Consider the following 24,450-nt stretch of genomic DNA (forward strand, 5'->3'; position numbering starts at 1 on the left):
AAGACTTTTAACTAAGTCACGAAGCCATAATTTTCCATGCCTCCTTAGTAAATGCCAGCGTTGAAAAATTCATCCGGACTGGTGCTTCTACTTATGTTCTTTCTGTTGTGGGGAAAGTTTTGTTCAAACAGTCCACGTGGCACTTCGTACCACGGTTTGTATTTGAGATATTCTTAATTTAAGTGTCTTTTGACCCCTTCACCTAGGGAGCGATACGAAACGCTTACAACGAAGGCACGGAAAAAAATCAGACGTTCGTTCGCCAGCCTGCACGGACTTCAGTGACAGTGAGACTGACTGTCCCTCCCACCCCCAAAGCTAATTTGAGGATGGCGGGATTTGAGTTTTGATTTTCCCTGAACGATATCTGGCACGTTTCGTTTTAGCTAATGGATTTCCATCGTGGCTACTCAGTGGCAGCACGCAAGCAGGCGAGAGGAAAACCAAACGCCCGGAAACTCGTACTGAAGTTACCGGTGACAGGGTTTTCTTTTCAGACGCAGATTGTCAAAAAAAAAAAAAAAAAGAAACACGACAAACTTAATTGTTTAAGAATTCTGCGGACTTCTTTGTGTAACAACTCCAAGGAAAATGCATCTGCCTGTCTCAGTTTCAATCAATGCCTAAATATTTTATTATTAGTAAAAAGCAATAGTTAAGACTAGGGCCAGGGAAAGCCAAAAGCCAAAATATGCACGACCTGAGCAATCAGTTTAATGGCAAAACAATACGTATTTTTAGAAGCGTTTTTGTTTATTAAGGTAACACTTCCCATAAGCATTCACGGTTTGCAATCTTGAGATTGTTTCACAGACAAGAAAAACACAGACACAACACAAAAAAACCAAACACGGCTCACGGGGGGGGGGGTGTAAAAAAAGTAATACACAACTAACCACCAAAAGCTTAAAAGAAAATGCCACACAGATTACACGTGTATACAAACATACGTACGCGCACACACACCCCAAAGAAAACAAAACGAAACAAAACAAAAAAAAAACCAAAAAAGTTTTAATTCATGACATGCGTCGCACAGGGAATCCCAGTCGTTGGCAAATACCTTCAGCATGGTCATGGACATTTTCATCAGGGATACGTTCAATCTGAGTCTCTACAGACTCATCCCAAATGGGTCTGGTGTCAAAGATGTCTTCAGGAACTGACTGCTGAGTCTCACTGGATGGCACATTTTCAATAACTGAAACTTCTAGGGCGCTACTGCTTTCATCGTCTGAAACTAATTCTTGTTCTCTCTCTGACTGCGTGAGTCTTTCCACTAATTTAGAAGCTTCATCGCTAATTTCTTCAAAGAATTCTATGGAGTTTTTGTAAAGGTCAAAGAAGTGTTCCTTACTTTCTTTTGTGGGACTAAAAGCACTGCGGGAGCCTGGAGTGCTTCTGCTTTTAACCGGCAACCGCGACGAAAATACCTTGGGTCTTGCTGCTGTTGCCTCATCTGAGTCTAGCTCAAGCTTCATCTCTCTCTCCCTCTCCCTGGTCTCTGCTTCTGCCTCAGCGTAACTCCTAGCTTTTATCGAGCGTTTAGCCTTTGGGTCCGTGGGAACGCTTGCATCGGATTCAGATTTACTTCGGTTCTCTTGTTTCGTAGGCAGTTTGCTTGTCACGTCAAGAGCTTTGGGTGACTCTAGCTTGCGGGCAGATGGGTCTGCGTATGTGTGTTGCTGTTCGGCTTTTTGGAAAGCCGCTTTGACGGGAATTTTAGACTTTGGTTTTGCTTGCTCGTCTTTTCCTTCACACTGCGAACTGTCTAGGAAGACGTCTGCGGGAAGGCTCTCGTTTTCCAAGGACTGCGATGCAGCAGCGGCTGTTCTTACAGGGATTTTGGATTTGCTTTCACAAGAAGGCACTCTCTCCATTAGAGCAGTAGGGATTTCGATCACAGACCTTTGTTCCTCCGGTGAGGAGTCTGGGGACTCATCACCCTGTTCAGAGCAAACTAATCTAGTGACTTTGGAAAAATCTAATTCGTCTTCTACCACAGACTGCTCAGGAGAGATAGGGCAAGGCACCTGACTGCTATCGACCGTGTCAGTCTCCATTGTGGAGAGGGGCTCAGCTTCAGAGGCAGCGGTTTCTTTCTTTGGTGATTTTGAAGAAGCTGAAATACCCATTTTAATCGGAATTCTGGATTTGAGATCTGCTTTTGCGGTGCCTATGCTGACACCTTCGCCCGTCATCTCTTCTGATTTATCACTCGACTCAGATGCTGGGGGCGAATATTTCAACGTGTCTTTTTCTCGTATATCCGAGTCCTCCGATTCTGAAGGTGGAAATGCATCTGGTGAGCTCTCCAGCTTAGAAGAATCCACCTCTGCTGCTTCTTTCACTTCTTCCGACAGAGCAACTTCTTCCTGAGGCTGCTCCGCCATTTGGAAGAAGTGAAAGCTTTCATCTGGATAGTTCCTTTTGGTCATGTCAATGGCTCCACTTCTAGTCATTTCAAACAACTTTCCTTCCTGAAAAAGAAAAGGATTTTGTTCGCTAAGTGGCGTCCCTTCTTCGGTGGGTGTTCTGGCCGGTGTTGTATCGGGCGTCGTGCCTTGTGATCGCCTGTCCACCATCAACCCAAATATCTTTTGTTCCTCTTCTTTCACCCGAGCTTCAAAAGCTTCATCGTCTTCACGTATTTCGCTCCACATGTCAGAATCCACATCAGTTTTAGTGATGACAACCCGACTGATCAACTTCTCTGTTTCATCTGTTACATCCTCAAGGGCAGATTCAGCAAATTTTGTGGAATCCGATGCTGAAGACCCCTGTGACGCCTCCTGAAATGCATCCTCTGGTTTTGGCTCTATTTCCATATACACTTCCTCTGAAGGGTGATATTCGCTACCCGTGTCTCCGCTAAATACAGCTTCACCACTCTGATCTTTTCCTTCCTCAATAGAATACTTCTCCCTAGACAGCAGACTTCTACCAGATCCTACCTCACTTTCAGAGTCAGGAAAGAAATGTTCAGAAGACACATTTTCGTAAGGGCTTACTACACAAGGAGCACTACTCTCAGCAGCGTCTGCCACGCAACTTTCGGGTTCCACTGTTTCAGTGCTAAGGGATGAGTACTCTGGTAAGGGCTCCTCAGCGCGACTATCTCTTTGAGATGTTTCAAAATCTGCATCTGCTTTCCCCAAGTCGCTTCCCAAAGCAGAATGGTCAGGGGTATCACCTTCAGCCGGTTCGGCATCTTGTGGTACAGAGCACCCGGTGGTACTGTGCCCACAAGAACCGCCAGCTGCTGCCTCAGACACAGCTCCTGTAGAAACTGCGAACGACGCAGTGCTTTTGACATCTTTTTCACACTGCTGTCGCGTTAGCGAGGACTCAACGCCAACTTCTTTTTGAGAACTGCCACCCACGGAATGACACAGAGTGCCCCCACATGGCGTGACTGGGGCACTGGGACTAACTGGCTCACCACCGTCCCTACTGTCACATTTTGACGCCTCAGTTTCTGCTGGTGCGCAACCATCAGAATGACAAGTGCCTGATTCTCTCGTGGAAGCCTTACGGCTGCCCCCAAGGATAAGCGGTTCCTCTTTGCCATCTTCTGTCGGCTTATCCTGTTCCGCTTTAACTGCGCCTATCCTGACAGAGCATTGCTTCGAACCGATGGGTTGGAACCCTGCTTCGTCGGGGCTAGAACTGGAGTCAACACTGGATGGCAATGGTGAGGATGGCTGCACTCGGATCATAGGCTCCATTAAGAGGCCGGAGTCAGCTTCTTTTTTTAGCTGAGTCAATTCCGGCTCACTCTCTGAAGAGGAAGAACTTTTTCTGGATTCATCTGCAGACATCACCACCGTCGGTATATCTTTTTCTTCTACAGCTGTTGACTCCGGTTCTCCAGCTTCACGCGCAGCTTCGGAATCAGCAACTACTGAAGAGTCATCTTGCTTGCAATCCTTTTTGTAATCCCTCTTCTGTTTTGCTTCTTGTTCTAGTTCATCAAACATTTTGATTTTGGTCACCATTTTAAACATCTCCTCTTCAGGGGTGAATCTCTTCTTTGGCTCACTTTCGCAATCGTCCTCTGGCTCTTCACTGACTTCAGGGATCACGGCCGACTTTGGGATGTTTGACAGTGCCTGTGAGTCCGCGGTTTTAGGTGTGATTTCATAGCTAATTTCTTCAGAACTAGGAGTTTCAGGCGAAAGGGGACTTTTCCCTGAACTCTCCATGAGGGATGTTTGCTCTAGACTGTCATCGTCAGCACTTCCCTCGGGGTCACGGAGAATCCTGGAACGCACCGATGCCAGCTCTGGGCAGGTTTCTCCTTTGCTAAGAACAGACTGAAGAGGACCCTGCCCCAAAATAGCAGCCTTCACTGTTTGTTCTACAGGGCTACTTTCAAGGGAATCACGGCAGGGAGACTCTTTCATAGGACTGGGCTCCAAAGAATCAGGCGTTTTGTGCGATGAGTTATCTTCTAGCACTGGGCTTGCTTCCAGTGAGTCTTTGTGACTTACAGCCAAAGAGTCATCTGCAACTGGGCTAAAGCTTTCACTATCATGGCTAGTAAGTGAAAGTTCCAATTTCTGGGGACTTCTAACCACAACACGGCGTTCACAGGTTATATCTTTTTCTTTCTCTAAAGCAGTGTCATGTGTTTCAGAAGACTGAGTGAAATGTGCAGTGGTTCTGGATTCTTTATCCCTGCTAACATCTTTCATAATGGAAGCTGCGCTACTTTCTTTAAGTTTATCAGCCTCTTCTTCAGAGGCTGTAGGTACAAGCTCTTCTGATACATGGTCAGAACGAGACTTACTAGTCTCAGCAACAGCATCTAGCTGTCTTTCAGTAATACCTTTTTCATCTTCCTTTGGAGAGAGTTCCTTCGGAGAACGTGTTTCTGCTGTTGTGTGTGCTCTAGCTGCTCCTTTAGCTTCTTCATTTTGCCCATCGGTTTTCTTTGGTGAGAATGAAAGGCTTTCAGGGCTTGTTTCTGGAGTCTCGGCCAGACCCTCATGCTTATAACTCTCCTCAGAGCTGATCTGAGGGGTTCCGTCAAGTAGACTACCTGGAGAATCAGCCACACCTTCGTGTTTAAGGCTCTCGGAGCTGCCATCAAAAGCAGCACTTTGCAGAGAAAGAGCAGGAAGGAATCCATCTTTCACGTACTCTGTGGGAAAAGCGACACTGAAAGGACTGGTCAGGACCTGCTCCAAGTTAAGCTCTCCCTCCTCAGTCACTGAAAGGTGTCGGAACTGCTGATATTTGTCATTATCCTCCAGTTCTTCTTTAATGACATCAGAAAAGTCTGTCGAGGTTTTTCTGTCAGGGCTGATCTGGAAGTCAGTACCTCCTTGGTCATCAGAAGTCCTGCCCTTCCCAGCCGCCGCGTCTTTGGCACTTTCATCATCAAATACTGGAGGGAGAGGTTCAGTTGGTTTTTTGCTGCTCTGCTCTTTCACCTGGTCTTTACCTACAGCTTTCTTGGTAATTTTGACGGTAGAAATTTGCGTTTTGCCTTTTTTGGATTGCGGCTCTTTCTCTGCTTTTAATACGGTGCTTTGTTTGTCCTTCTGTTTGTCCGTCTTGTCTGTCTTGTGGCTTGACGCTCGCTTCGTTTCACTTTGTGAAGAAATCGGTTTTCTCTGGGTCGTTTCCTTCTCAGGGAGCTGCTGCTTCTGTTTGACAGATTTGTGCTCAAACAGCCCAGATATATTCTTGGATGGGTCTTGACCTGACTGGAAGGCTTTCATCAGTTCACGAACTGACATGGTCTCTTCAAGTCTTTCTGTCTTAGAAGAAGGGGAAACGGGGGGTTGTGCTTTGTGCGCTACCGGTTTTTTGACTTGTGCCGGTTTTTTAGAAGCCTTTTCAGCAGTGCCTTCTCTTGTTTGAATCCTGACAGGGAGTTTTGACCGTATTTTTTGTTCATCTTCCACTCGTTTCTGAAGAGCTTTAACTTTATCTTTTATTGAGCCAATAGGCGTCTCCTCTATAACAGGGGATACAGCTTTAGCCTCAGGAGCAGCTGTTGGTGTTAAGCCAGGCTCCTCACCTAGTGATTCACCTGGAGCTGGCTTCCTTAGTCCTCGTTGTTCTTCACTGCTGTGCATCTTGCCTTCCTTTGGCTTTTGCTTGTCTCTTAGTTTTGTCCTCACTGGCTTTTTAATGTCTAAGGCTGGCTTCTGTTGCTCCTGGGGACTTCGTGTTTCAGTCGTCGGAGATTCTTGGCCTTCTTTTTCAGAATCCCTGCTTATTACTACAGCCTCAAACCTCTCTTCTACTAAGTCTTCTTGTAAGGCTTGTGGCTGTACCTCATGAAGAGAAACGTATGTTTTTAAATCCTCTGTAAGGTAATCTACCATTCCTGTCATGTCTGGCTTCTCTACTCTTGTTGTCCCTTTGTCTACCCTGATTTCTACACAGGGAGGCTCACTGACTTCTGAAGGAGCATTTCTCCTGGCCTCCTCAATTTCTTCATCACTGACAATGACCCATTCTTCTTCTTCAAGTTCTTGTTTGGAAAGGGACTTCTGCAAAACATGTTCTTCTCTGGTATAGGAGCCGCCTCTCAGAATTTCATTTACTTTTTCCAAGTCTTCTTTCACTCTTTCAACTATCTCAAAAGGCTCTCCTGGCTCTTCTTCAGCGGGTTTCCCAAGATCTTTCACCTTAATGGAGCCTGATTTATCAGAAGGGTCAGTTGTCAAGATGGCAGTCATTTTGATCAAGTCTTGTTTCATCTCAGAAACTTCAGACAACAGGTCTGGACTGGCTAGTACAGGGACTTCGTTAACCAGATGGCTTTTCAGGATAGAAGTTTCTGTAGATTCTGTCTCGTCATCTTTGATGCGAATGAAAAACATTGAAAGTAAAACGGAAATCAAAAATAGAGATTGGAAAATGTAATCAGGACTGAAAATGACAGTCTTTGGTTGCAGTGGTAGGAAGGTCAACAAAATGGGCCAGGAATGGTGGATCCACAAGATCTGAGGGTACAAGAGCAAAGCAAAGCTAACGGGGGGGAGGGAAAAAAAAAAAAAAACCAAACTGAAAAGGAAAATGGCAGGAAATAACTTGCTTGACTTGATCACTATAGCACAACCACACACACATTATCGAAGCTGTAACAAACCAAATCAGGACACCACTAAAAAAAAAAAGAATCCAAAACAACAACAACAAAATTTAAAATCAAAAACGGAAGAAACACAGTGAAGTTACACAAAGAGAGGCATCTCAAGATTGTTCAGATGTTACAGATCAATGTTCAAATAAAAATAAACAAGAAAAAAGGGGGAAAGCATTAGAACTGATTGAAAGTCGATTTCCTCTAAGAGAAAGCCAGTGTTAGCAAACTGTCAGAATAACATTGCGGTAACATTTTGTTTTTCTTAATGACCAAAATAAAAAGTTAGAAGTAATTCTGCAGTAATCTAAAATATGATCAAATATGTCGAGATCTGAATCAGCTGCAAACCGGCATTTCATCTAAGGGGATTTCACACCTAAACAATGAAACAAACATTCTTTTGTTTTAAGAGGCATGGTCCTTTCCTTGGAACATCCTCATTGACAACTAATGAATTGACTGAGGAAAGAGAAGACAGAGAAGAAAAGGAGAGATAATAAGAAAAAAACTGTGAATCAACTCAGAAGTGATTTCAAAGTTTTAAAAAAATGTAATGTATGGCAACCAAAAATCAGAGACAGTCACACTAGACACATACGTACAATTCATGTAAGGCAAGTTATTTCCATGCAAAGCAAAGGTGTTGAAATGCCGCTGGGGATGTAGCTTCAGTTAAAAAACAACAGCTCTAAAAATTAATCGTATAAATTAAAGACACATGAAAGTACTGTAAAACATACTGTGGTGAAATATTGGAATGATCTGTGCCATCAATATACGGCAAGGGGGACGTTGGCAATTCCCGTTATGCTGCGACTGCCTGCTGGGAATATTATTAATTTCAGGAAGGACTACTGGCAAACGTCTATTGAACGGAATGAAACACTGGAGGACTGAAGCAAGTTATGAACAGAACGCAACGCTTCGAAATGACAATTGTACTTCTTTCTTTTAAAGGGAGCGCGCCACGTAGAACTTGACACGATTCTGCCTCCCAGTCTAAAAGTCAAATTAGCAACGCAAGCTCTCAAACTAATTCTCCATTAAGCCAAAGGAAGAAGTAGCGAAACTTGCCACCTGACTGGTATTTTCATTCACCCAGTATAACATTCACCACAAATTCTAGCTCTACGCTAGGTTGAATTTAGATGCGTCTCTGACGGGCCACAACTGAGCGACCTCCCCAAACCTGCATCCCGCCGCCTTCCTCGGGATGGGTGTGAAATAAGAAATCATTACGTGGCAAGGGGAGCATTCAAGCCCTTTTTCACCCGTACGTTTTACTGTTCTCTTGAATTCCCTTCCCATTTCCCACGGCCAAGGTGAGTCGTGAGGCAACTGAAATCCCGCTCTGCTGGCTACACTAGGGTGTGTCTTTTCCACCTTGATGAAACTGGTTGCCCTGGTGTAAATAATAACGAATTAGAGCAAAAATCTGAGGCTAACAATGTCGTTAATCATGGTGAATGCTATTTCCCACCACGTTATTAGCTGTTTTGTCACCCTGATGTCTTTTATTCCCTAGATGAAGCATTTCTGCTTTGGTTATAGGGGAACGATCACCCGTTTGATCTTCAGGATCGTGGTGCTGTTGTCTTTCCAAACATGTACATAGTACGTCGAGAATAAATAACCCTCAAAATGCAATGTAGAAAAAAAAAAAAGAAAGGCAAGACATTGCACTTTGAAGTGGAAACAACACAGAAGTTACTCTTTTCCTAACCAGATTTAAGAAATCACTGCATCTGGCAACAGTTCTCGGTAGAGACACTCTTCAGACTGAATATACGTTTGTTTGATTTGCATCTTCGTTAAAGGAGATCTTTGGCATTGTGAACCACTCACCGGCAGTTTCTAACACTAATTCCGTATGTGCAAAGAGTACATATGCTGCACCAAGCTTAACAGTCATATTTCCAGCCATATTTCACCACAGTAAAGGGCAGGGGCGGGGGGGGGGAGGGTTAAACAGCCTGATTACTTCGGACAGTATCTCTTTTTTGCATGATTGTAGCTCGTGAGCCGAGTGAAACAGATCGGAGTATTAATTACGCTTTCATTAAAAGTGATACTGTCATTTATCTCCAGTATGAGGCGACGGTGTGTGTTAACAAATGGACAAAACAAAAAAATGGAAGGATGAGCATTCATACAAGGCAAAATAGCAATAGCGGGATCGCTAGGGATGTCAAAGGAAAGTAAATGCTTAGATGAACCGTTTTAAACTGTATTACTTGTTAATTTATACATTAAAATGTATTTAACTGGATATTAAGCTGGTATTAAATTATTTTTATTTATTATTATTACATTTTTAAAGTATAGGTGTTATTAGCAGTAGCAGTTAAAGCTTAGCTCTCTCTCATGCTCATCTTTATTCTTAACCGTCTTTCATACCAACTGCATTACAACATTTGCATTAAAAAAAAAGAGAATCTTACTTTTTTCTGAAGTCATATCAATCTGGAAGAGAAAAAAATGAGGAAATTTAAAAGTTCAAATACACTCGATACATATAAAGTCACTAGTGAAGTAGTTCAGGTTGAGTCAAATCTACTAGATGTACGGAGTCACACAGATTCACTGACTTAAACGGAACTAATAAAACAATGGTAAAAGCATGGCTTGATTTCTTTAGCGTTTCTAATAACAGAAAAATGGTTGCTTTGCTTTGGTTACGGTCAACAGCAGATGCGAAATGTTGCAATGCGTTTTCTCTAAACGCGACTAGCAGTATAGAGGACCCAGACTTTTGTATTACTGGGTATGTTCTTGCATTTTTCTTAATTTATTTCTTCTTGACTAAAGTAAAAAAAAGTCCAATATGGCCATCTGAAGGCATACGTCCCATCTGGAAAGGAACCAGTAGCCTTTAGACCTGGTTTCATTGTACACATTCATTCTCAGGCCACGGTTTGCATTTTTGCCTCCGCGATGATGGAAAGCAGGTACGGAAATGACCGCAGACTTGATACCCCTATATTGAAGCAGTGATGGCCTCAGAGGCCGGCTTTTTGATTTTTCAGAGTGTATTTTTGTGTATAAATTGAAAAAGCCATACAGATTTTTGCCGTTACTCAAAAGCAAACACAGCCCCTACCAAAAAACATTAAAAACTTGCAACGTCAGACTACAAAAACCCAATAAGGTAATTTTTGAAGTTGTCCTGTAGTTTCACCTTTTTTCCTGTTCTGCTAGCACAATCATTTGTCCACACAAGCCAAAAAAGGCTTTTGTGGGGTTAATGTGGGTAACGCAAAAGCACGCAAAGTTAGAAGTCGCGCTAAACGCTTGATTTCCCACACAAACTTGGGGCGGTAGGGTGCCCGTGAGGCACGGAAATCAGCTCTGCAGCACCGCTGATACAATACACCGCGTACGTCAGAGCCCCCCGGATTCTTTTTTGGTGACTGCTGAAAAGGTTTTATGTGTTTAGAAGTGTTCTTTTGTAAAGATAAATGCAATATACCGCCTCGGTTAAGACGTTCCTACTTCTTGCTTGTCCATAAAAACTGAAAACGAATACAAGTACATCACTGGCGGCACTTACATGTTGACACGTGCCTTGGAATAATTCAGGCTGACATTATTAATCTTCACACTTAGCGATGTTTATTACAGATCCATAATAACAAATTCCTCTGATGCACAGCTCACTCTACACGGTGAACTAGGATCCCTAGGATACTTTAATTCCCCTTAAGTTCCTCCATATCAGTCTGGAATTACGTCAGCGTATTAATTCGTATTATTAACATAAAAATGAAGAAACAGAAAATAATTTAAAATGGGAGGTGTTTTTAGCCATCCATGAGCTCGTCTTTTTCTGCTTTAGTCTCTTATATAAAAATATAAGAAAAAATATAGCAACATCGACGTTTCAAAAAATAGCTTTCCAATATCCTTTACGTTGCTTTTACAGAGCATAGATTTGTTAAAAACTTCTTTTGGGGCCTTCACTAGGCATGCACGAACAGCATTCTAGAGGTTAAAAGAATTAGTTTTGTGCTTTTGGTAGGAAATTAAATGATCACCTGATGAGGAATGTTACCTTCTGAACGAATATAGCGGGAATTAGCTTAGAAACTTTGGCCACGTTTTCACTTGACAGCGCCTACATTTCAGCGCCGAAATAGTAAATATTTCTGTCATGGTAATAAGGAAACTGCCATCCATGGGACGTTCCGGACTCTTGTTTTGCAGTTCATGGAAAAGGTGTCCACCGTCTTTGGGGAGCAGGGTCTTCTCCCAGTGCTGGCACCCGTATTTGTTTCCAACAGCGGAACGTCATCAAAATGTGGGGCTGTTTTTCTAACGTTACTCAGAATCAGAAAAAAACAATCCTATTTCCCCTTTTGCGTGCTGCGGAGAATAAAGCTTAAAAAAAAATACCCTTGTACGGCTTGCTCTTGAGCAAAATATAATTTTTAAGTTCTTAAGGACCCGTTCTGAAAGCAAAACGAACTACTCTACACCTCCCAAATCCGTGCATCTGAATCAGTAAAACTTTAATTTGAACAAAGGGAAAGCTAAAATCAGTAAATTCCAAAACTGAGCCTGTGCAAGACCCTTTTAAGTGCGCTCCCCTTCGTTGTTTTTGTAACGCGGAGCTCATGATTGATACGCCTGACTCACTACAGATTGCATCTTCCAAGCCTTGTATTTTAGTAGTACGCATAAGCAATAACATGCTGTTATAGCGACATTACCTCTTCTTCTTGTTCTTGGTCTGATTCTGACTCCTTTCAGTTCCAAAATGCCATGCAAAAAGAGAAGGGGAAAACAGAGCAGGCAAAATGCACATGTGTTTAGGAGAAGAGTCCGGGCAAACATAACTTCTGACAACATTTAACAGACAGGAAGAAAATGCAGTGCGTTTCTGCGGTTGATTTCTTATGTCAAAAAGCAGCAAAACTAAACTGTCAGTTTAAAACCACAAAAGGTTACAGAATCAGTACAAACAGAAAAGTCGCTTCGGGGTGTTAGACTTCTTGTGATTCTGACTCGTACCAAAACTTAAAATACATGCACGCTTCTGCACCCACAAACCAGCACGAATAAACACGTAAAATCCTTACGAAACTTACCCATTTAAAGTTAAAAATACGTTGAGATGTGTTATTTCCAAATTATACAAAAAATGCTATAATAAAGACGATATTAGAAGCTAAAAACGCAGAGAAAAAAAGGAACACCAACAGGCAAGATTTTGGGCAAACGGCCTAATACATTCCTAAAAGGCATGCCGCTGCTAATCTGACAAGGACAGTAAAAAATCGGAGTTATCACAAAATAGCCATAAACTGACGCTTTCTAAGGAAACAAATGCTTCTTAATATCTGATCACGCTTAAGCAGAAACCAGGGGCACTCCCATGACGCATGAGAATTCAACTGGTCTCAATCTTGTTGTTTAGAAAAACTAACTCACACTAGAGTTTTCCTCTCCTTTTTCTGCCCTTGATACTGGACCATTTTCTTCCCCAGGTACGTTAATAACTGTTACGACAACATTCTGAAGAAAGATCATTTACACGATGTGACGTACTCAAAGATTCTTGGAAGATTTGATCAGATGGAGGCAGAAAAGTCAGCGTCAAAAGTCAACGTAATATTAAAATCTAGTCTAAGAAAATATTTTTGGCCCTGCTCTAAACTTTCCGAATTCTAGAGCTCCGATCTGCTACATTTTTATCACGATCACCGCGGATAAACAAGGCAGTTAGCTAAAAAACGCTACGGCCAAGCCCATTAACTTCCAAATTTCCAAATGGGAAAAAAAAAAAAAAAAAGAGAAATAATTTTCCGTCCGTTTTAAATTCATACCTGAAGAGTGTGATCTACAGACATTAGCCTCGCACTTTGTGCCACAGGTATGAATGGTGACTTCACCTCCAGAGCGGTCCCACGCGACGTGGTTAGACAATGGAGGAAATCTTTGGTAAAACCAAAAATGAACCTAGTGCTACTCACTGAATCCCAGATCTGTCTCACCCCTCAAAGAGAATCTGGGGAAAATGTCACCTTTGAATGCTGGCACTAAGGGCACCAAACCCAAGAAACCGAAAGCCCTGGGGTGATATTTAGTCTTCTTTAAAATACCTGACTACAAAGCTCTAACAGCATTTTGCCCCATTTCTTCTTTATATTGTAATGCTGATGGCTATAGACCAGTATAATTTCACAGTACCTTCGTGTAAACGGGTAAAGTGATGTTTAAATTACATATGGCTTGATGAACGAGGCCTCTGGTAGATTTTGGCTCCTTCATGAACGATAACCGTCCACAGGGTTCTTGAGTGGTGTCTCGCACCTGGCAGAGCAAATACACAGATTTTAATCTGTTGTTTTGCTATTTTAGCGCATGATCGGCTTGCGTCACTCAAAACTAGTTCACGGAAAGAGCCCAGATGTGGGAGATAAAGGCCACGTAGGAAAAAAAATCATGTGTTTTCTCTTTTTTTTTTGCCCTGCTTGTTTGTAAATGTCCACACAGATGTATTTGTGGGTCAAAGCAAGAGAAGACACGAGCACGTACTTGCTTAGACAACAGACATTTACTTACAGAGGGCAGCAACACTGTAATCGCAGTCTTAAAATAACAAGAGACGTTCCAGCACGATTGGACTTCTCTGATAACTCACAGCACCCATTTTTCACTGAAATGGTCCCCAAACTTTATGGTCATAACAGAGACTTATTTTATATTAGGTGACCAAAGGAACTAAGTCGCTTTCGTTTTAAAATTTCGTCTCTTGCGAGATGTTTTCTCAAGTGTATTGATAAATCCTACTCTTGGAATGAAGAAATTTGCTGGAATATATTTGTAGGCGTGACCGTTATTACCTACAAAAGACACTACATCATGTCGTAATTTAAGATTTTGCAGGGAATCTTAGAAAAATCTCTTTCACAGTTGTTAGTAGAACAAGTGTAAGCACTTAGAACTCCAGATACGGGCGACGTAGTTTTAGCTTTTGTACACAACGTCAGGAGGATTACGTATGATATCCCAGAAGAAATTTTTTCTGAAGTCGTATCAATCCGGAAGAGAAAAAATGAGGCCATGCAACTGAAAGCATGACCTCATTTTTAGTTTTCCAAACTGATAAAATGATACAATTTGATATATGCGGATTAACTTCATCAGACTGAAAATACTAGATGCCAAGACGCACATGGTTTCGAACATATTTTGCATAATCCACCATGGAGAAAAATAGGCAAAGCCAAAGGTAAGCGGTGGCATAGATAAAATTGCAAATTAAAAGAAAATACGGCTGGAAGAGAGATTTTGATAGATTCCTGCCAATTCTACGTTGTTTTCTGACCCTTTTTTGCAGTTTCCGCATATTTTCCTGCACCGTATTGAACCACGATACAGAAAAACAAACAAGATCAAACTCCATCCGCTCTTCAGGTTATTCAAGAAAGAGCAGGATTCCTAGAAGTACCATTTGGGTGTCTGAAAGAATGCTGTGGACACGTGCGTATGTAGCACAACACAGGCACAGATAATTATATTTAGGGAAAAATCTCATTACATTTTATAAAGGTAGCCAACTCTGGTTGCTCGGACTACCCAAGTCAACGTTTAATCCATTCTCATAAAATAATTTGGAACTGGTTCTTCAGTCTGCTAAGCTTATTGTAAACTCCGGAGGAGACAAACATTTTAAAAACTACAGTCCGTAGTTCGTATTATAACGTTACCTTAACAAACAGCGGAAGTCTATTTTCTTTGAAGGCAAAGAAACTGAATATATGGTGTTGCCCACTCTTCGTTAGCGGCACCAAATTGCCAAAGCAGTCAACATAGATGGGTTTTCCTTCTAATACCTATCGGAAACAAAAAAGAAGCAAAGCAGCAATCACTCACAGTGAGGCGGTCAGGATTTCTTCTTAAGCATTAATTCTACAGTAGCTTTGAGCAATTTCTTAAATTGCTAGGATTTGTCTGCATTTCCAAGGGTTTTTTACGCGCAGTTACCTAAAAGCTGTGGAAATATTTCAGATTCTTAAATTCCAAACGGAATACACGGTTAATTCCGTAACAACAACGGGACGCTATAAATCACAAAATGAGCATTCAGTGTCACGAACCCGGGCAAATTCTCAATCTACGTTTTAATCTGGCTTTTTTTTATTGGCTCTTACTGTAATACTTTTAGCTACCCTGGCCTCATCGTAACAGTCAAAGCAATGTTTTCTTCGGCAATCAAATCTTTTGACGGGTAGGATAGTAAACCAGTCTGGGAATATCACGAAGTTGCAGAGGACCTTTTAAACAATGCAGAAACTTTCTGAATTAGATCACCTATGTGCTTAATGTACTTGCAACAGTCTGTTGCAGCAAAGACGTAGATTCTATTTATTTCACTGGATTTATAATGGCCTAGAGTTTTGAAAGAGGGGTCTCGGGTAAATGCCTCTCTGAAATGCCTATATAAAGATTCTGCCTACATCTTTGGGTTGTCCCCCCACACGTTTCAGTCTCATTTTAGCAGTTTTGGAGATGTTGTTCCCTTCAAACGGCCAACACATTAACGTCTCATCCTTACTTTCCGGAAATCCAGCCTTGTTGTTCAGTTTTAGAAACCCGTATTTTATCTAGCTGCCCTGCACAAGAAATGCCTGCCAGAGCTTCAGGAACGGCGAGGACGAATTTTTTAAAGGTGGGATTCTCATGGAAAAGAGACGATGCTAAGCAGAAGGCTACGCCAGGCGTGTAGTTAAAGCACTTGCAGTTTGTCGTCCCTTCCGAGGAAGCTGACAGAGCCAGAAAAACTACACTGAGCAGGCAGCTTGCTGGATTCCGCGTAGGAAAGCTTTTGCCTGTTCAGCATCAGATTTAATTACTTTCTTATTTTTTTTTTTCTGTAAAGCAGAATATTAATCAAACCTGCTAGTTTAACTTCTCGATATGCGAAGATGCTGACAAGACGTGGCTACTGTTGACTGCCTTTTTGGTTAGCGACATTCATTTATGGGGTTAGTGGAAGTTGAGATTTACCTGTCCTTTTTGGCTTGGACTATCTCCCCTTTTCCCACAACGCCCGCTTAATATCAGGCTCAGGAACGTAACAGTTCAGCAAAGACCACCACCCTCAAACCCCACCTTTACTCAGACGTTCCTCTAAGAGGAAGTCGGTAACTAGAAAATTCAAGGTGTCTCCTGGCAGTTTGCTACAGAGCCAATTAAAACTAAGTAATCACCGTGGACCGCCACAGAAATGACTATGAGGTACTTGGACTGAACTTAAGGCTAGCCTGTATCCACAGGAATTAATTTTAGGCTAACTGAGGGAAAAGTCCATTTACAACACCTATCCGCTACCTCTCGGCTCGCTGCTGAGTGACTTAAGCCTTTCGCCTTGCGGCGCACCTGAAGACCCGTTCGAGCTAAGCAAAATTCTTACAAACTGTGGCATTTTGTTTAATAAAACCCATGGGCAGTGTCTCCTGCTTGCATAACTCGCCCTCTCAAAGAGATTTTGTAATATTTAGTTGGCAGCAGCTGCCCTAGTTCTGAAGCTGAATTAAAGAAATGCTGACCCTGCCACCAGCGAAAAAGGAGGACAAAGAACCTGCCCGCTAAATGGTAACCCCCAGCTTCTTTTTATTACCCGATTTCCTAGCACAAAATCAGCCCAGTTGTACTTAGAAGCACGCAATGGCCTTCCACCTCGGTAGGCTGCTCCAGGAAGACCCAAATGCGGTCACCGATAATGATAGCTAATGTGCCCAGCAGCCCTGTCAACTAAGAGATTGGCCATTGCCCATTGGGAATAGGATTTCGTCACTCGTATCTGACAGCTACTTTTCCCTTGCATCAAACAAAATGCAAAGTTTGCACCTTATCATGATGCACGACGATGTGTCAGGGCAGCATCTGTCGGCGCTATTATTTTTCAGTGCTTGCGGCAGATAGAAGGCACTAAATATTTGCTTAAAAACAGGCATCTGAAAATGGAGAAAACTGTTTAAGATTCTTGTACGGTACCTCTACATCCCTGCTTCTGGCAACCTCCGCAAAGTTTTCTTGTTGTTCTAGAGTTTTATCCACCTTGTCATCGGTCATGCAAAAACACCTTAACCGTGCTTCGATGGGATCGTGCGATTTGGCAAACACCACAAATTTGGCCATGTAGGGGACACAGATAATCTCTCTGTACACTTGGGAAGCAAAAGTAACAGATTCTTGCGTCTGTCGACAGTCTATCAACCAAAACCTGCAAAAGAAAATGAAGGGTTGTGCGATTAGCACAGAAGGATTAAAGCAAGAAAATAATCCGTTTTGCCGTCTTGGCAGCGTTAGCTGGAAACCACACCAATTGTGTATGACAAGGCAGAATAAAGCAAAAAAACTCGTTACCATTTGGGAAGAACAGCCCAAAAATGCTCACGGTACCACCAGGCTGTGGCCTAAACTTTGTTTTCATCTGAAGTGATTCCTTGCAGCGAGAATACGTGATCAAACGTTCCCTGAAATAAATTTCAGCGGTCTTTCTTTTCCATCACTTCCAACAGGTTCTGATGACGTTTGAAATGGCGATTGACCTTATCACCATTCCCTCTAGAGCCGCCCAAAAGGTCTGGGAATTTGTTCTTGTTTATCCCGTGTCCTTATATTTGATTTCTGTGCAGACTCTAAGTAGAGAAGGGTGTACTGGGAGTGCAGAGCTCAGATTTCCCCTTAACCGGGACTCTGCAATGTCTGCCTTTCACCTAGAGAAACACGGGTTCTTTTTGACCGCTGGTTGCTGCTAAACACCCGAAGATGCAGAAAAGAGCAATGTCTCCTACAAACCTTCCTAAAATGGCTCCTATCTGGTCATAGGCATAATTTCTCTTCCAGGTTACGACTAAATTTGGGCAGTTTCATCCTTTTCTTTTTAGCCCCCAGAAATCCTCCCAGGCATCGTACGATATCCTGTTTGCTCAGACATCAGTGCGCCACGCTGGGGTGTTAGCGGGCTGTCTGCAAACTCCTGACGTGCCAGGGATGCTGTGAACGTTTCCTGAATTTTATCGATGAGGAAGAGGAGACTGAAACGGCTTTTGGCACGTGTTGTTCATCTTCCGGTCTGTTCTTGGAGCTCCACCTCTAACAGCCGAAACGTAAAGCTGCCTTGCCCAAAACCACTTGGTTTTTTTTCTACCATCTAGCTTAAAGGTTAGCAGTACATTCCTTACGCACGATATCAAAATCCGAGGGTCTTCAAGGTGAATGTAAACGATTTTGTCCACTGAAACGATTTTGTCCACTGTGTCGCACTGCATGCAAAAATCAGAAAGTATTTTCATGTAAATTTATTCAAGGACTTTTAACTTTGATTTTGCAGTAAGTTGTCGTGGTTTGAGTTGGGGGAGAGCATCTGTCGCTTGTCTCAGTGGCCAGTCCGACCCAAACCGCGACGTAAGTTTTTTTGATGCATACTGAGGACCAATGATACGTATATTTCTATATATGAGCCATATTGTATTTTAAAGGCGCTGAAAGCTGATGTGTCCGCATCTGCTTCCTGCCACCTTGGCCTCGCAGAGGCTGCGATCGCCACCGACTCGCTCTTCGGCGTGGTTTCTAACGTTGCCGTTTTACTGACCGCATCTTTCTAACGCGTACGCTGAATCTTCCACACCAGTGGTTCCCAGTCCGTGACCCGCGTGCCGCACGTCGAATAGAAAGACGCTCAAAGCAACATGCAAATATTACCGGAATAAATTACTTCCTCTGCACGGTGTGAAGCCAGGAGCTGCCGCTTCTATCCCATTCGGGTACCACCATGACACAGAAATACTTGAAGATTACAGGGTAAGGTCCTAAGTTGTCTGGTTTCACTAACATAATTACTACAAATGAACGCCTGCCTCTTACCAAGTCTCGCTAGAGCATGGGGACTGGAACAAACCACCTCAAACTGTATCAAACCCACACGGTTACTCGAGACGTACCAGGGATGGTGCAACTCAGGTCTAGAACTTCACCTTCCAGAACAGGTCCTCTTGGGCCAAAAATGATCCTCCTTTTTACTGAAAACTACAGGTTCTTTACCCATTTCTTTGGGCCATGCCCGACGTTTCCCAGTAATAAAAATTTGCAGAATTCCCTTACACCTTTCTCAAGGGAACCGAATTGTTATTTCGCAACGATGACGACTCTCACTTGAAATAATTTTCCTTCTACCCCTGGAATTCCACAGCAGAAACGCACCAAGCGTTGTGCAAGGAGCAGCAGGTATTGCCTTCTTTCTCAGACGTCACTTCTTTTAGTTTCTCTGTGGGGCTGTTGGCTTTTCTTTTAAAGAAAATTCACCATGTGGGTGGAAAGCACGCTTGAGTTTGACACCCGTAGGATGGAGACAAAAGTCCCGAGAGGTCAAAGACACCTCCAAAGACGATATAACCTGCAGGGGGCTTATTACTTACTGTAGATTACACGGTATTATAACTCACAAAGCGCACCTTTCAAGTGCGATTTCTCTGGTCTTACTCATCTGCAGTTGAATAACAGCGAATTTCATGCCGTGCTTATCTTTAGAGCATTTGACAAACAGCCTGGTTAAAAACCGGGCTGATGACATTTGAAAGCAAGCACGTTTGGTACGTAAAGGCTCTGCAGACTGAGACTTTCCTTTCCACGCGTGGGAGAAGCATGCGATGCCGGACTCAAACCGGAGCGGCTCCAGCCCCTCAGAAATCACCATATGCTCAAACGATTTGCTGTCACGCACCAGGGGCGAAAAAAAAGCGCAAACGGATATTCAATTTTTAAAAAAGCTGCAGCTCGGGAAACGGAATGCCTCGAAACCTGCAGTTGAATTCACGCGTATTTTAGACAGACGTATCCCTCTCCCATACTCATTTTGGACTTATGTCTTATGAATGGGTAAATTGTTCTGCGTGATTAATGATTTAACTAGACATAAACAAGTTAGCGTGAATAACAGTCAGGAACCAGCTGATTCTCAGCACGGCACAAGGGTAAATGCACTTTTAGACCAGCTAGCTCGTCCTTCAGCAAAGAAGGTAATTCATCCTCTGCCTGTAAATACATGAAAAATCCCATTTTCTAACTTCAACAGCATTTAAAACCATGTTCGGGTTAAAACAGCCTGTTGAACGTTCATTTAGGTTAAAAAGAAGAGGTAGAAGCCACTAAAATCTCTACACGGGACCCCGCCTATATCGTTAGCAACGGTAATCAATTTTAATGACAGATTTGGAAACACGCGCTACTAATATGGATTGTAGTTCCATAAAATGCCACCCTCATTCCGGCTGCATGCCACGTCCGGCCCTGCTGGGGACTTCACGATTTTAGGAGCTTTGACATCTCAAACTTTGCATCTAGTTCTCCACCCCCGGTTCTTAAATTCATCCTTAATTTATCCAGCCGAAGAGCTAAAACACGCTTCCAGATCTCCCTCTTGTGGTCACCGCTCTTCAAGAAAAAACGTTTAGCTGAACTGAAAAGAAAATGATTCTATGATTCTATGAATTGACGAAACACACGTGTGCAAAGCATCCAACTTAATGGGAGGAAAGCCCTTTCTAAACTGAGGAAGTATAGAAAAATAACCCCCTATTTCACCTAATGTTAAAGTTATACCGTCAATTGGACTGCAAGAGCCGAACGCATTTTTAACACTGAATAAATTATTTCATTAAATAGCAAACCTAATGTAATAGTAATAACTGCTCCGGACACTGAACGTTTGCACCGAAGGACATTAATTGATTTTTTTTCAGGGGCAAATTATCCAAGATTTTTGCAACTCTTTGCCGGACTAAACACCCTAAATTTAATACTTTCCAGGTCATGGACTGCATCTCCTGTTACAGAGAAGGAGAGGTTTTTGAGCAATTCTGTGATATAAATCATGGGCAGAATGCAAACTCAAATGGACACATATTTATATATATGTGTCTTACGATTTTTAACATGAAATTCTGTTTTCAGGAAGACAGCAGTTGAACCTCGTCACAAGAACAGATGGTTGGAAGAGCTGCTTTTAGATCACAGTTTGGAACACCTACAGGCTTTTTTTTTCCGTGTGATTTCTCATTTGTTGGATATTCTGGAAGTAACATCTTTTACAAGACGTCTACTGAGCTGCCCAAATGAGGGATTTCTGTTTCCATGGAAATTTGCATCTTTCTGCATCTGGGAGAGAAGGGGTATTCAAAACGAAGCCAGATTTTTTTTTCCAACTCCCTGAAAAATTGAACTGCCCCTCGGATTACTATTTCAGAAAGAGGAGTGTGTCGTTAATTCATTTCTGGGATCACAGCGGGTGCTGACTGCAAAGAACTAACGGCCGAGAGAAAAACGCCGAGAACATCAAGTTCTTTGCGCAGCCGGTTAAGGTCTGCAGCGCTTACAGCTCTCGTACGACACCTCTCGGGGCTTCAAGTCCTTCTACTGTACAAACTAAAATAGTTTAAGGGAAGTATTTGTGGAAGAAAGGCACGCGCTTGAAAAATAACACTGTAAAACTCCCGTTTGGTTGTAGAGGTACCTGGCAGACACGTTCGTTGTGAAGGAAACACATTCATTAACGAACGTCAGCGGTGTTGTTCCGGTGATGTCTTCCCACTGGGCAGGGGTGGTTCCTCCTGAAATGATAGAGATTTAAAAAAAGAAAAATTAAAACCAAGTCTCAATTAAAAATTAATTAATTGAAAAACCAAGCCTGCAACTTTCTTGCTCCTAAGAAACGTTTTCAATTCTTCTGAGTTTTTAACCGCCACGAAACCGATAATAATCCCAGACGTGCCTTAGGTCCAACGTTATTCCCCTTAACGCTAGTAGGACTGTATGTGTTTCCCCTGAGAAAACAAAGCGCCCAAATGGTTTTCTCACGATGGCGTAACTGAGACTGAATGAGATGCTAATCGCTTTGGCGTCAGAGTGAGTATAAAGTGTTTGCCCCCCATCTTTTCCTCTGAGGCACACGGCGACGTTATGTCTGTACTACACTTACTCTCGGCAGAGGTAAGCTGGTTCTCAAGAAACAAGCTGTAAGGATCATGCAAAAAAAAACCCCAAACCCGAAGTCTATGATTATATTACACCTCTCTTGTTAGTCCAAGCAACACGTGTTATTTCTGCTATAAAGTAATTGCTGGGAAAGTAGTTTATTTCCACGGCCCCTCATCCCAGTCAGGTTTTCAACCAGGCTTTCCGTGTGTACAATCAGTTTAACGTATTCAAGCCCACCATGACTGAGAATTTCAAGAGGCACGTAAAAAGTTCCGAGCGTGCGCATCCTACCTGTTATGCTGCACAGTAACCGTAGGGTGGGTGTATCGCCTCCGTAACCATTCATGAGCCCGTCGCTGGAGGCCTTGGGGACGGGAATGGTCATGGTGATGGGTTTATGGAACTTCCTCCTCCTGGGCTCCAGCGTGACTATAGGACTGAAGGTAGCCTTGTTGCCTAAAATCTTCTTTATAAGCTCAGTATGCATAGGTTGAGCCTTTCCAAAGCAAAAGACAGTAACAGCACGGTTACTTGAAAACGGTTTGATGAGTACGTAAGGAACTGGGGCTGTACGCCGCCACGCAATCCTTAAGTTTTCACACTAAACGGCGCGGTTTCCCATGAAAATCTGCAGACGGCAGAACTGGCTGCCAGTGAGAAGGGGAGACCTCCCTTGTTCAACTTTCCCACGCCTTCCTCCTCTTCCTGTCTCCCCTTTCTTGGTGCTTTACAGCATTAATTTCATTCACTTAACCAGTAGCAAATGATTCCCTTGTCACTTTTTTCCGTCCCTTTGACCTAGTTATTATTTGTACCGCTCTGATGCGTGGGTCGGGGCAACCCCGAGCACCGCTATAGGCTGGGCAGTGACTGGCGTGAGAGCAGCCCTGAAGAAAAGGACTTGGGGGTGCTGGTGGACGAGACGCTCAACACGAGCCGTCAGTGCGCACTTGCAGCCCAGAAAGCCAATCGTATCCTGGGCTGCATCGGGAGAAGCGCGGCCAGCAGGTCGAGGGAGGTGATTCTCCCCCTCTACTCCACTCTCGTGAGACCCCACCTGGAGTACTGCGTCCAATTCTGGAGCCCCTACTACAAGAGAGATATGGACGTGCCGGAACGTGTCTAGAGAAGGGCCACAAGGATGATCAGAGGGCTGGAGCACCTCTCCTGTGAGGACAGGCTGAGAGAGCTGGGGTTGTTCAGTCTGGAGAAAAGAAGGCTCCGAGGAGACCTTACAGTGGCCTACCACTGTCTTAAGGGGGCCTACAAGAAAGCTGGCGAGGGACTTTTTAGGATGTCGGGTAATGGTAGGACTAGAGGGAATGGATTAAAACTAGAGATGGGACGATTCAGACTGGACGTTAGGAAGAAGTTCTTCACCATGAGGGTGGTGAGACACTGTAACAGGTTGCCCAGAGAGGTGGTGGAAGCCCCATCCCTGGAAGTTTTTAAGGCCAGGCTGGACGGGGCTCTGAGCAACCTCATCTAGTGGGAGGTGTCCCTGCCCACGGCAGGGGGGTTGGAACTAGATGATCTTTAAGGTCCCTTCTGACCCTGACAATTCTACGATTCTATGATTAGAAGTATTTAAGAAATTGTTCTATGCCTTACACTGATATCATCATCACCACCAAAATTAGGTGCTTTCCCCAAGATGATACAGGCAGTTAACAGACAGGAATCTGAATTAACTGGAACACCCAAAGCTTGACCACTTGCTTTGACTTTTGCATGGATTTTTTTTTTTTTTCTTAATTATTATTACCCCAAGCATCCTAGACAACGGCATACAATACGACAAGCTGAATATGTTGGTGCTTCATTCAAAGAAGGTGCTTTTGCACTTTAAAAAAAAAAAAAAAAAAAAAGGAAAAAAAAAGAAAGATAAGCCTTGTAGTTGTTTCATTGTACCTGGAGGCCAACACGAATCCGTTTGGTTAGAGCCCCCTCTGGGAAGACCGCCTGCACTTGGGGCACCACCGTGCTGCTCAGCACCCCTCCCTCCGGTCCGATGAGGTTGCTGTCCTGTTTGATGCGGGAAACCACCGCGAAATACTGCGGGAAATCTCGGGTGATGATGCGGCAGATCCGTTTCTTCTCGAGCTCCTCTGGCGTGTCGAGCACTGGGGCCGGAAGAGAAGACGGTCAGAAGACAGGGATTTCGTAGGAACAACATTGTGAACCTTCAAAACGCGTTCACGCTTTTCACCGTTTAACCGCGATTTACAGAAGTATTTTGTCTAGAAATCAAAGGGGAAGAAGAAACATACCCCAGTATTTTAAGTTCAGCTAAAACAGAGCAATCAAGAAAGGGACAGACAGAACAACTAACTGAAGGGAGCTTAAGACAGCAAACT

At 43.3% G+C, this 24,450-nt stretch overlaps 1 protein-coding gene across 22 annotated transcripts in view; it reads right to left on the reverse strand.

The window, feature by feature from the left end:
* Positions 1 to 24,450, reverse strand: part of ANK2 (ankyrin 2) — a 239,340-nt gene that overhangs the window by 18,809 nt on the left and 196,081 nt on the right. For 19 of the 22 annotated variants that reach the window (XM_054204194.1, XM_054204193.1, XM_054204189.1 and 16 more), the window contains 8 exons: positions 24,005 to 24,216; positions 22,385 to 22,589; positions 21,630 to 21,726; positions 17,111 to 17,339; positions 14,821 to 14,946; positions 13,298 to 13,420; positions 11,818 to 11,850; positions 9,550 to 9,571 (listed from right to left, as the gene is read on the reverse strand). In XM_054204194.1, the coding sequence (XP_054060169.1) occupies positions 9,550 to 9,571; positions 11,818 to 11,850; positions 13,298 to 13,420; positions 14,821 to 14,946; positions 17,111 to 17,339; positions 21,630 to 21,726; positions 22,385 to 22,589; positions 24,005 to 24,216 (1,047 nt within the window). Of the gene's footprint in view, positions 1 to 1,063; positions 6,821 to 9,549; positions 9,572 to 11,817; positions 11,851 to 13,297; positions 13,421 to 14,820; positions 14,947 to 17,110; positions 17,340 to 21,629; positions 21,727 to 22,384; positions 22,590 to 24,004; positions 24,217 to 24,450 lie in introns of all 22 variants that reach the window. The other 3 variants (XM_054204188.1, XM_054204184.1, XM_054204198.1) reach the window with 2 other exon arrangements.

The sequence above is a fragment of the Rissa tridactyla genome, chromosome 5 (genome assembly GCF_028500815.1).
Source record: "Rissa tridactyla isolate bRisTri1 chromosome 5, bRisTri1.patW.cur.20221130, whole genome shotgun sequence".
Classification (NCBI taxonomy): domain Eukaryota; kingdom Metazoa; phylum Chordata; class Aves; order Charadriiformes; family Laridae; genus Rissa; species Rissa tridactyla.